We start from the raw sequence: 12,315 nt of genomic DNA, 5'->3' as shown, positions 1-12,315 counted from the left end.
GGGACAACTGAAAAAGGAATTTACTTACAGGGGTCACTCGAGTATCATGTTGTCAATACAAACAAATGGCGTTCATGCTCTTATTTTCTTACAATAAAGGACAAAAGTCCAGAAAGTCCACAAGAAAATCAAAACATGTGTATCCTTTTTAGTAGCCTCATTTTTTATTATATTTTTACAAACTATATTTTAAAAAAAGTATGCATAAGTATGATTAAAATGTAAACATTAATCACTTAAAGAGTACCGTAATACTTGAATTTATTCAGTTGGAGGCATTATTTTTCCTATAATTTCTCAATCAAGCTCCCATTAGTGCTGAGAAGATTGGTCGATTATTCGATTTTGAAAGAATCATATTTTATGATATGGCTCAGTGAGCAATGGAAACAAAACCAGAGTGTCTAGACTCTAGACTGTAAATGAAGTTGTTCTTTCTCCACATCTATAATTTGCTGTCAGCCTTGCCGTGTTGTTAGAAATAATTCAGGCTAGATATTTACAGCACCAATGAACTCTGCTGGTGATATATAGGAAATACTGTATGTTTGTGCAAATAGTGCCACGTTGTATTTTTCTCTGTCACGTAATTTACTGCAGCTACGATTGGTTGATTGACAAGAACTGAATTGACAATTTTTATTGTTGTTTTTATCATTTTAGAAGAATGTCAAACCTTCTCTTGTGAATTAAATATCTTAGAATGTTGCACTGAAAAAAATGCAGCTTGAAGTTGTCCCTCTGGGTTGAAGGAACATTTTAGAGACTAAACAAATAATGGATACATAGAAAAAATATTATTTGCACACCTTGTTGCCATTATCCGTCTGACCCATAATGATAACTCAATGAAAATGTGAACAAGATGAAATGAACCAGAGGGTTCTCCTTATTACTGAGGAGCCCTGTCTTTTCTGTTTATGTTTTGCACAAACACATTCTGTCATCCTTCCTGTTTGGGTTGTTTCTCTTTTAGCTTCTCATCTTCACAATGTATCTGTATTAGTGGACCTCCTCCTCTTGCTGCAACTTTCTTGTCCCCCAGCCACATTCTTAGTATTCTCCATGTTCCCTTTCCATCTCAAATGTTCTTTTCAACTCTTTCTTCCTACTTCTAATTATAATAATGAGTCTATGTCCTTTTTGTTTTCCATGATTGGTAGTTCTGCTACCTAGAGAAGCTGCTATTGGTCCACGGGGCGTGGAGCTACAACCGTGTCACCAAGTGCATCCTCTACTGTTTCTATAAGAACGTGGTCCTCTACATTATAGAGGTAAGAGCTTCACTACCTCACTCACACTCACACTCACACACACACACAGTAACATTAACAGAGACGTTCTGCAGCTGTTTGTCGACATGGCTGACAGTGATGGACGAGGTGCCCTTCTGGTGTCTGCTTTCTGTCTCTTTTGCAGGCACACACACATGCACACATGCTAAGAAAAAAACGTGTGTTTAGATCAGCAGTGACGAGACCTTGGCACCAAGGGTCGACAGCTTTGTGTGTGTGTGTGTGTGTGTGTGTGTGTGTGTGTGTGTGTATGAGAGGAAGGGGCACATCGCAGCCCTGGCCTGCCTCTTATGGGGGGTATTTGTCAGCTGTGCTCCACCCCTCTGTCTCACATTAAGGATGCCAGCAGGTGCAAGTCCTCATGGGAGCCTACTGTCCCACTCATACCACCACTCTGTGCCTGAATGTGTGGGTTTCCATAATTATCTCACGTGATTAGCTCCCCTGCAGGGTGCTCTAGGCCAAAGGTCAGAGACTGTCTCTGTCCACTTAGTGGAAACAGAATAAGGGGGATGGATGTGTGTGTTTTTACACATCTGACCTCACCCCTAGGCTGTATGCTCACTGTATGCCCAAGGAATGCCACAACTCCCACCACTGTTGCCAAACATTTTCTTTATCTGCCCTCAGATCTGTCTGTCTGTGTGTGTGTTAATTAAGGTTTCCTCTGGGCTAGCATTGTTGTTAGCTCTTGTGTTTCGAACAATTATGACCACAATTCCCATCAATCCCACTGCTTTCTGTCATTATTATTATGTGTTCCAGGTACAATCACTAAAACATTGTTCAAACAGCATTAACTAATTTAGACATTTTGACACACAATCTAATTGAGAGTTTCCACAACTTTCTAAAATAATATTAATAGTATTTATAAACAAACTTCTACAAAGATTACTATTTTCCAGATTTTTGACTTGAATTCAGCACTGGCAAACACACATTATAAGGAAGTCTAAAAAGGGAAAGAAGACCCTACAAAGTGTTTTTTTTAAAGTTCTGGCCCATCATAAAGTTATACGTCTTGTAAACTATGATGGACCTTCGTTCACAAACCTGAGTCTTACCCGATGGCGGTCTTTCAGCTGAAACGGCATAACTAAAACAAAAGGGAGCGACAGTGTAGAGTACAAAACGTTCTTCTGAAGTCATTTTACCATCAGTACCTCCCTATGGCAGAGTTACGTTCTGCTATTGTTCCTCTCATCCCTCTCTTTGTGTTCCAGCTCTGGTTCGCCTTTGTGAACGGGTTCTCCGGCCAGATCCTTTTTGAGCGCTGGTGTATCGGCCTCTACAACGTGGTGAGTCCTCACTGCCTCTCAAACTGTCTCACGATTGTCCTTTTTCTCTCCTCTCTCTGTCTCACCCCGTCTGTCTCTCGCTCTCTTCTTATCTCTCAATTAATCTCAATCTACTTTGTCTTGTCATCTCTGCTGTGTGTGTGTGTGTGCGTGTGCGTGTGCGTGTGTGTGTGTGCGTGTGAATTTAATTTCTGTGTTTTGGTGACTGCTGTATGTACTTACGTCTGACTGCAGATGCTTTGCGGCTTCCCACAGAATTGTTTTAATGCCGCTGCTGATATGAACACTGATTGCCCAGCTAGTCGAAGTATGTTTGTATGTAAACACGCTGCTCTGTCATTATGTGTTTAAATGGCTGCATCGTGTGTGTGATGCAGATATTTACTGCCCTGCCCCCGTTCACTTTGGGGATATTTGACCGGCCGTGCAGCCAGCAGAACATGCTTCGTTTCCCACAGCTTTACCGAATCACCCAGAATGCCGAGGGCTTCAACACCAAGGTACATGCACAAACATTTATAGTCTGCACACACACACACACACACACACACACACACACCATGTGCTGCCAAGGTAACGGCTCTGCATCTGACTTGTCATGCCTTGTGGCTCGCTGTGGGATTGACAAGTGATGCCTAATGTTTGTTTGGGCAATGGCGAGTAAATAAGAGTGGCATGGAGACCTGGATGTTTCCATGGCAACCTCTAATGAGATTCATAGGGCCAGAATAAGGAAGTCTTTCATTTTAGAAGGTACACTGGGAGGGCACTTTTGATGGCAAGAACACAGTGGAAGTTGTGTGTTACTGTGAGGAATTGCTGTTTTTATGTGTGTGGGGGCATATACAGTATGGAGCAGTATTAGGCTTCACTGACTCGTTTCACACTCTTTTCTCTCTCTCTCTCTGTGTCTCTCTCTGTGTCTCTCTCTGTTTTTCAGGTGTTTTGGGGTACCTGTATCAATGCACTGATTCATTCTATTATTCTCTTTTGGTTTCCACTCAAAATGTTAGAGCATGGTAAGTGAAATGCCCGAGTAACTTTACATTCATAATTCTGGCTGGTCAGACTTTGTCATGAGACGTGTGTGTGTGTGTGTGCGTGCGTGTGCGTGTGCGTGTGTGTGTGTGTGTGTGTGTGTGTGTGTTCCCCACAGACTCTCCGTTCAGTGATGGTCAGGGAAATGACTACTTGTTTGTTGGGAATATGGTCTACACAGTAAGCAGCTTACATGTATTTTCTTTGTATATGTTATTGTTTGTTTGTATTTAGTTTTTTTTAATCTGTGTCTTTTGGCATGCACATGTGGTACACATGCACAGTATTTGTGTACACACCAGCACTGTGCTGCTTCCTCAGAGCCGCTATGAGTCTCCACTCAATCTAGTGTCGTCTAGCCGGTCTGTCTCCTCTCCAAAGTCATCCATCTCTTCTCCCTATTCACTTCTTCATCTCACACTCTTGATATCATTTTATTCCCTACAGTCACAATGTTTTTTATTTAGGTTTTTATTTGTTGTGTTATGTGTGTGTAGACTACACAGGACTGTGGGGGTCCAGAGTATTATTACAGACATTTCTTAGTTTACTGTATAACATTAATGTTTATTATCTCCACAGTTGCCAGCGGATTAATCCTGTTTCTCAGTTTTTTCTTAATTTGCTCTCCCTCTGCCCTGTGTGTGCGTGTGTTTGTGTGTGTCTGTGTGTAGTATGTGGTAGTTACAGTATGTCTGAAAGCTGGAATGGAGACCACCGCTTGGACCAAGGTAAGAAAATTAACACTGGACACCAGATGTGCTATATTTTACTCAACTGTTGATAAATAAAGAGGAGGGAGGGCCCACTCTGAGGATTTCAGTGTGAGATTTTCATAAATCTTGGTCTGAATGCTTCCTATTCCGCCAGGACATGAGAAAAGATGTGGTGTACCTTGATCTCGTGGTGGAGGTTTGAGGTTTCTTAAACACCAGTTGCTTACACCACCCAACCCTCTCTCTCGTGGCTGCAATTCAAACTTATCCACTTACAATAAACTCAATGTCCAAAAAACATGTCCAAATGTTAATACCGTAAGACTTAAGAACCGTTCAAGTCAATCAAAGGCATTTACTGGGAAGCAGCTGCAAGAGCTGTTAAATATGCTTTAACAGATATTTAAGGATCGAATGGACGGCGTTACTGCACAGCAAAGGAGAAAAACAGACCAGAAAACAGTGAGATTACCATCTGTTATAAGAGTAAATACAGAAACAGATTTAATTTAACATAGTTAACGCAGAGCCCAGATGTCCCCATTCCTTCCAAATAATTTTCTATTCGTATATTTTTACACTCATCTATATGGTTACTGTCAAATGTTGAGCTGTATAGACTTTTGAAGTGAATTTCAAGGCATACTGCCAGCCCTACTTTCTGTGGACAGTTTTCTCGCTTATAAACATCAAGGATGCAGGAACCACAATGTCGTGGGAGCATGTGTATTGACATAGCCACTATTAATTCAAAAGAAACTAACTTGCTGGAAACCAGTAAAATATATTTTTAAAGGTAAATAGCTACAGTATGTGGCATTAGTCCTCATATTTCCAAAACGTAGTTACTCACACACTAACAGTGAGTGAGTAGCCAGCTAACTTCGAGCATGGAATCCCAAAGAAAAAATACCAGGTACTAGATATATGCGAGATGTCTTAAAATAATATACGATGATTGCAGTGTATACAGGCAAAACTTCAACGGCTGTACGTGAACTTTGGCTTAATACAATACAGTAAAACAATGAACACAACTTTTTTTTTTAAGAATCTGAGTATTCGCTAATTCTGGAACAAAGTTAGCAGAGGTGGACGAGGAGAACAACAGCTTCACCATGATGGCAACGAGATTTGTCTCCTCTCCGCTGTTGGATAGAGAGAGATATTGGCAGGATGAACAGGAGGGCGCTGACACTTTTGTCCGTTCAGCTGTCCACACAGCAGCCTGGCAGTAATGAAGCAGGGTCCCACTGGAATTCACACAGTGTCCTCTTTCAGCGGATCACAGAGTGCAGGACGAAGATATGGGAAGGAGTGAGGGAAAGGTTGTGTATATTCGGAAGAGCTGTATGTAAACTATTTGACCTTACGCTGTCTTTCTTCTCCATCTCCTAATCTCCATCCTCTCCTGCACTCCATCCCATCGGCTCCCCCCCTTCTTTCTCTCTCTCTCTCTCTCTCTCGCTTGTAGTTTTCCCACCTGGCGGTATGGGGAAGCATGGCGCTCTGGATGGTGTTCTTCGCTGTCTACTCTGCAATCTGGCCCTCCATCCCCATCGCCCCCGACATGCTGGGCCAGGCAAGTCTCTCTCCATAAACACGTGTCACTCATTTCAGTAACGGGGTTAAAATAGCCCTTCCTTCTACAACTCTTTTCTGCAACCTCCATCACCTGCCCCTCCCTTGTTCTTGGTTGCCGATACATGGCGCCTATGAGACTCACCTCTTGGGTGTTCCAGATCGGCACGACTGGAGCCCAAGGGGAGATTTATGCCTCGCCAGCCCCACTCACCAGGCTTCCTGCACCTGCTGCGTGTCACCCGAGCCCCCGTTTTTTACTACCCTCTGTGGAGGTGTTGACTCAAGAGGGTGGGCTGCTGCTGCTGGTGATGAGGATCCAGGGGGGCAAGGAGAGTGTACATGGGGACCCCTTGATTGAGAGAGTCATTTTAGAGTTTGGGGATCAGGCGGGGTTGAGGTGAGGTGCCCCACTGAGTGGGTAGAGCGTCTTGAGAGGGGAAGGGAATAGGGCCGTCTAAACTCCCCGCAGCTCATTAATTCAATTTGTGTCAGAAATCAGGAATGCGGTCAAATATCTCTGCAGCTGCTCAGTCTAACTGGGGAATGGTCGGAGACACTCAGCCACCACCCCCAACGTCCCCCTAACTACCCCATTACCTCTCTTATTTCCCCTGCTCCTGCTATCTATATTTCCATCTGTCCATGGGGGACAGGGGATGGAAAAGAGCTGTATATTTCTGCTCAGAGTAACTGTGTGTGTGTACGCTTTCTCATGTGAGAACTAATGCCCTATGTGTGTCCAGCTATGTGTGATTTGTGTTGACTGTAAAGTGGTGGTTGAGACCAGCAGTCTGTTTCTATGGATATCAAAAAGCAGAGAAAATCATTCAGCATTCCTCCACCCTCAGAGTGTATACACACCATGTGATATAATGTGTGTCCAGTGCTGTTTAAATTAATTGTTTGTAGGTGTTTGTCACGCACAGAAAGACATAGACTATGTGACTCTGTGACTTGGATGTGATTCCAGCTGCTGCAGAAGATATTTCTTCATGGTTGTCCGATTAATTTTCCCGGTTTCTTTTTCCTCTGGGAACCAAATTGTCTCTATATTTCTGGATCAAAACACAGACCACAGGAAACGCACAGTATGGGCAATAAAGTAGTAGAAGTTAAGTACGTTATGGCGCATTAAATGTTTGTGTCTGTTGACTTAAACGTTAACGCCTAGAGACAAAGATTTGGGCTTGTGAAACTGCTGCACAGAGCTCACACAGATAACTAAAGGGGGAGATATTGGGAAATAAAGGAAAAGTTGAGGGATTTGCAGTAACAGGCGAGGACAAGCAAAAGAAGATACAGTCACTAATAATGAACGAAGTTGTGAAAGAGTAAGATTGAAGGGAGCCACATGAGAAAGAGATGTGTAGGAGTGAGGCTTCGAGACAGACAGACAGACATACAGACAGACAGATTGAGACAGTGGTTAGATGCGTGATTGATCCCTGGAGACAGGCTCAAGATGAGGGTCAAAGGTCTATACGGCTGTTTGCAGCTGGACAGAAACAAGTACAGGAAATCTGTGGTTACTCACTATAATTTTTAACCTTTTAGCATCGAAGCATTGTATTTCGGCTGTGGAAATCTTTTGTTCAATCCAGTTTGTGGTGTAGATACTGTTTGGCTAACATTGGAGATATTCAACTCTCACTTTGCTTTGAACGGCTTTCAATGTGCTTTGTCTCACATTTCTCTTTGCCTTTTCCACATGTGTTTCTCGGTGCTCGTTGCAGAGAAAAATGACTTAATATTCAATTTGAGTTAATATACGAGCAAAAATAAATGGAGCCTGTGTGTTGACATTGCAGGCTGGCAAGGTGATGCAGTGCTGGTACTTCTGGCTGGGCCTGGTCCTGGTGCCTACTGCATGTTTAGTCAAAGACTTCGCTTGGACCACGTAAGTAGAACACATTGCATATAAATACATGGGAAATCCATACAGAGGCTATTTAACTTAACCGAGGCGTTTACATAACCCATATTGAGTCAATGTCAACACTTACGCACACTTAAATATTATGAATCACATGTGTCTGCAAAGTAAAACACTCAAACTTTCCTTCATCGGTCTGATGAGCTTATTTCTGCCCTGCAGCACACGTCGCACTGTGAGGAAGTCTCTTCTCGAGGAGGTGCAGGAGTTGGAGGCTCGGGCGGTCGACCCAGGGGCAGCTGTTCTTAGGGATGCCAGCGGCCGCAGGTATATACAGTATGCAGAAAAGCATCATGGGTTCTCACCCACATTTATATCCAGTTTTATTTGTCATCAATCAGTTCATTCTATTGATTTTTGTCGTTTTTTTTTTTTTACTTTTCTTTCATTTATTTTATGATTTTTATTTTTTATTATTTTACCCAAGAATAATCCATTATTATTATTATTATTATTATTATTATTATTATTATTATTATTATTATTCTTATACATTAGCACTCTATGTACATGTGCAGATTCAGTATATAACTGTAGTATACTCAGAGGCCACCTTATTGGGTACACCTGTAAAATGCAATCCAAAACAACCTTTACAAAGATAATAAAAAGTTCCGTTTTGATTGGCACGGTCAGAGAGGTATTCATTTAACTATATTTGTTATTTAGGTTCATACTTGCAGCGGCGTTGAACTGGACTGCTTTTTATTTGTAGGTGTTTTTTAATGTTTTGCCTAAACCATTTACAAATTACATAATCCAGTACAACATCACTACTAACTACGACCTCAATAATAAACATAGTTAAATTAAATCTTTGAAAGTCCTACAAAAACTGGTCATTCTAAACTTTATAAAGGAAGGGTATGTGGCGGAGCTGTTATACTGGGTTGCATTAGATAGTATATAGGTGTACATAATAAAGTGGCTACGTGTAGGTCTCTGTTTGTGTAAATACCAATGGCATTTCTTACTCCCCGGTGGCACCGCCCACAGGGCCGAAGCCCAGGCTGAGGTCCCGTAGAGCCAGAGCTGTCACAAGCTCACAGAGGTAGTTTCTTGGTTTGCTCTGTCAAACTGTGTGGACTGTGACCTCAGTGACCTTTGTGCCCCACTGCAGGCTGCTTTGGAGTGACCTTGCCTTGTTTTCCATGAACTGAGTTCACACCTCTCTCTGTTTTATCTTTAAATCACTCGTTCCCCTTTTGTCCTCTGAATCATTTTACAATTTAATTTCTCTCCCTATGTCCATTTTTTCCATTCCTCCATCTGTGGATTGCTTCATAGATGGATCAATATGAATTGCTGTACTGACCTGGTGTGTTTTCTATATTTATCTGTAGTTCTCTCTGTGATTTAGTTGTGTGGTGTCACTAGAGTTGTGTTAGAAGTGATTGCATTTTTTTGTTTTTGGGGACATTTGTCTAAGTTATAGTAACATTATGAACTTAGGATTTCAGAGGTTTGACTGTTTTCGAGCAGTGGTAGAATGTAAGAAACTACATTTACTAAAGTACAATCTTGAGGTATTTGTACTTTCCTTAAATATTCAAATGTTATGCTGCTTTATTTCAACTACTAATCTACCCAACAGCGTATATAAAGTAGTTCAAATTAGCCACTCAGTAAGTCTATTTTGCTAAAAATACTTTTTTGAACGCAAAACTAACTTGTAACAGATTATTTTAGCATTGTTATATTAATACTTTTTATTTTAATAAAAGCTCAAAGTACTTTTTCTACCAAGAGTTTTTTGATATTTTGCCAATATAACTAACTGTAATAAAGAGTCAGGTGTGAGTGAGTCACCAAGACAAGCTGCTTTCTCGGAGCGGTTTGTTCCCGTCTACTGTGTTTTTCAACTGCTCCTTCTTACCCACAAACAAAACCCCGTCCTGGACTGACCCTCCGTTAAACCCAGGAAAGCAGGACTGGGTCCTTGGGCCCTCTCCATTTAAGAATAAGAAAAGTAAAGTCAAAGTAGTGGTGCACAGAGAGGCAATGGAGCAAAGTGGAAAAGAGCACATCTGTGTTTGTAGTTCCCGGGGAGGTCCCGGGGTCGGCATGGGAAAGGTAGTCCAGGAGCGTCTGGAGAGAAGAGTTTCAACGAAGCACGTCCTTGGGCCTTTTTGAATTAGAGGTGAACCAGAAAGAAACATTACAGAAAGACAACTTGATGCATGAGCCTTTCATTTATTTGTCCAGCCACCATTGTCTTTTATCATTCACTCAGCACTGTCATCTATCTAACAGATCATTCCTTTGGCCAAAAACATATTGCGCAAACTTCAGAGCCCCTCAATTTTTTTCTTCTTCTTTTTGCCAAATACTCCTGAAGGTTCCCAACAGTCACATAGTGTTAAGAGTTTCCTAACCGCCTGATCCAAATCTTAACCTTGAAAAGACTGGCTCTTTTCCATAACTACTCCGTTGATCACAAGTGCCAGGGAAACCCTGCTTGTGTGAATTAATGGTTGGCAGATACAAGTAGAAAATGTATTCTTTCAAATCAAATTGACAAAAGTGACTTATTGACGTGGCAATCAGTGATCCCGGTGTTCTTGCTTTTACATCCAACACCTCTGACTAATGACTTGAAGGGCTGTAATGATGTTGATAAGAGTGGAGAGAGGTATCGACTAAATAAGTGTTTGCACATGCAGTTGTATGCATGCCTGCATTTGTGTGCAATATCTGGAAAGGGCTTAGTTATTTTTGGTCACAGGAGGAGAGGAGCCGTGACGGCGTGTGGTCTCCGAACAGAGGAGCCAGTCTTCTTCTTGGAAAGGGGGAGAGGAGAGAGGAGAGAGGGGGCTGAGGAATAGTTTACTGTGGATGTCCTGTTACCTTGCAGCCAGTATATGACTTTCTGTCGGTTAAAATTGCATGTCAGCAACAGTCAGTATCCAATCCACTTCAGACCAACTTTCTGGTTTTAATTCCACTTAGTTTGTTTATTCATCTGTGTGTTTCTATTTCCATCTATAAAGGAGAAATGTACTTTCGTCTTTTATCCTTCAGTGTTTTAATCAAGGACAGTTGAAGGTTAAAAAATACTTTAATCATCCTGCTGCTGTAAATCTGACTAAAAAAAGCAGCTAAACCTGCCACTGCTCATAACTGAAATGAAAGTGGTGAAATATGTACATTAATAAAAAAAACATTCCCAGTAGCTAGTAATTAGTTTGTGCAGTAGTGGAGAGTAGTATATATGTATAATCAAGTGGGTATGTGCCGTCGCTGGGGAGTAACTAATCGTTATTTTTTTTCTCTGCAGTCTAAACGAACGGGCCCATCTGCTGACAAGAGTCTTTAAGAAAACGCCTTCAAGCGCCGGACGCTCCAACTCGGTGCAGCAGACTGTGTCACGTGAGTCCTTTCCACCATTTCTCAACTCTAAATGTACTGTAACGTTATCAAAGTCCTGCTTTAATGCAGGGCTTACAAGAGAATTGTGATTCAGTCCTCCTCCTGTCCCTCTCATTACATGGAGTAGTCTTAACAACACATATGTAGCTTCACAATGCATATTGCATTGTGTTTATTGCTCAATGCATATTCTAAACTAAGGATTTAGACGAAGAGGAGACAACTGTGTGTTGAGCTCTCTTTACTTTATATTTGCATAAACTAATTAGTTTAATTAACTTGTTTGCTTATGTATTTATTAAGGGTGTCATTTGAAAATTGGACAAACCATGCAGAGAGAAAGCAACGCTATTCCATATTTCTATCTTTTTTATTCCAGAAACAACAAAAATTATTCCAAGTCGAACAATATTTGGCCATTTAACACATAAACTGAGTTAAGCAACCCAATATAACAGTCCTGTAATGAATACCACATTTGTGAAATCTTTACAATAATTTTTAAAGCCAGTAGTTTGTCTGCACACAAAAACACATCAAAAACTGAAGGAAAGTGCTGTTGTACTGCACTGCATTCAGCTGTTTCCGTTTCTACAGCCACACTCACTTCATTTATAAATGCCCCCCTCCTCTTGTCTCTCTGCAGATGGCTATGCCTTCTCTCAAGAGGAGCACGGTGTCGTGTCTCAATCCCAGGTAGTGCGCTCTTACGACACCACCCGCCTCCGCCCCAGCCTCTAGCGCCACCCCTGACCAAGGCTTTAGCTCACCGTAGCAACGGTTATCAAGGTGACAGCGGAGACTGACTTATGTGACACCCTCACACCGGGTGATCACCCCTCCCCCCCGCTGTGGCCTTAATGGAACTATGACCTGACCCCTCGCCGGAGGAGGGTGTCACGGTCGGGCGTGGAGGCCGTCGCTGGCGCAAAGAGGATTCACTTGAGAGAAGGGACGAGGCCGACTTGATGGGGGGAAAACATTCTTCAAACTCACATAAGCTGCACAGGCATGAGCAATCATATCCACGCACAGACATGACAAGTCAAACTCAGAGACTGCTGCTCATATCTGTATAC

At 42.0% G+C, this 12,315-nt stretch overlaps 1 protein-coding gene and 1 long non-coding RNA gene across 2 annotated transcripts in view; both read left to right on the top strand.

Annotated features, from left to right (window-relative positions):
• The window catches only part of atp8a2 (ATPase phospholipid transporting 8A2), a gene marked incomplete at both ends in the record, with an annotated part of 28,851 nt that extends 24,620 nt beyond the window's left edge, over positions 1–4,231 (top strand). The window contains 4 exons of the mRNA XM_079234257.1: positions 1,164–1,274; positions 2,522–2,596; positions 2,974–3,096; positions 4,217–4,231. Of these exons, the coding sequence (XP_079090383.1) occupies positions 1,164–1,274; positions 2,522–2,596; positions 2,974–3,096; positions 4,217–4,231 (324 nt within the window). The remainder of the gene's footprint in view (positions 1–1,163; positions 1,275–2,521; positions 2,597–2,973; positions 3,097–4,216) is intronic.
• A 113-nt stretch (positions 4,232–4,344) lies between these two features.
• LOC306750851 lies at positions 4,345–7,831 on the top strand. The gene is made up of 3 exons (XR_013771206.1): positions 4,345–4,365; positions 5,825–5,932; positions 7,743–7,831. It is a non-coding gene; the product is annotated as an uncharacterized lncRNA (long non-coding RNA).
• Positions 7,832–12,315: the final 4,484 nt, after the last annotated feature.

Source organism: Taurulus bubalis (genome assembly GCF_910589615.1).
Source record: "Taurulus bubalis genome assembly, chromosome: 18".
Taxonomy (NCBI): domain Eukaryota; kingdom Metazoa; phylum Chordata; class Actinopteri; order Perciformes; family Cottidae; genus Taurulus; species Taurulus bubalis.
This window is presented reverse-complemented; position numbering and strand designations above follow the sequence as displayed.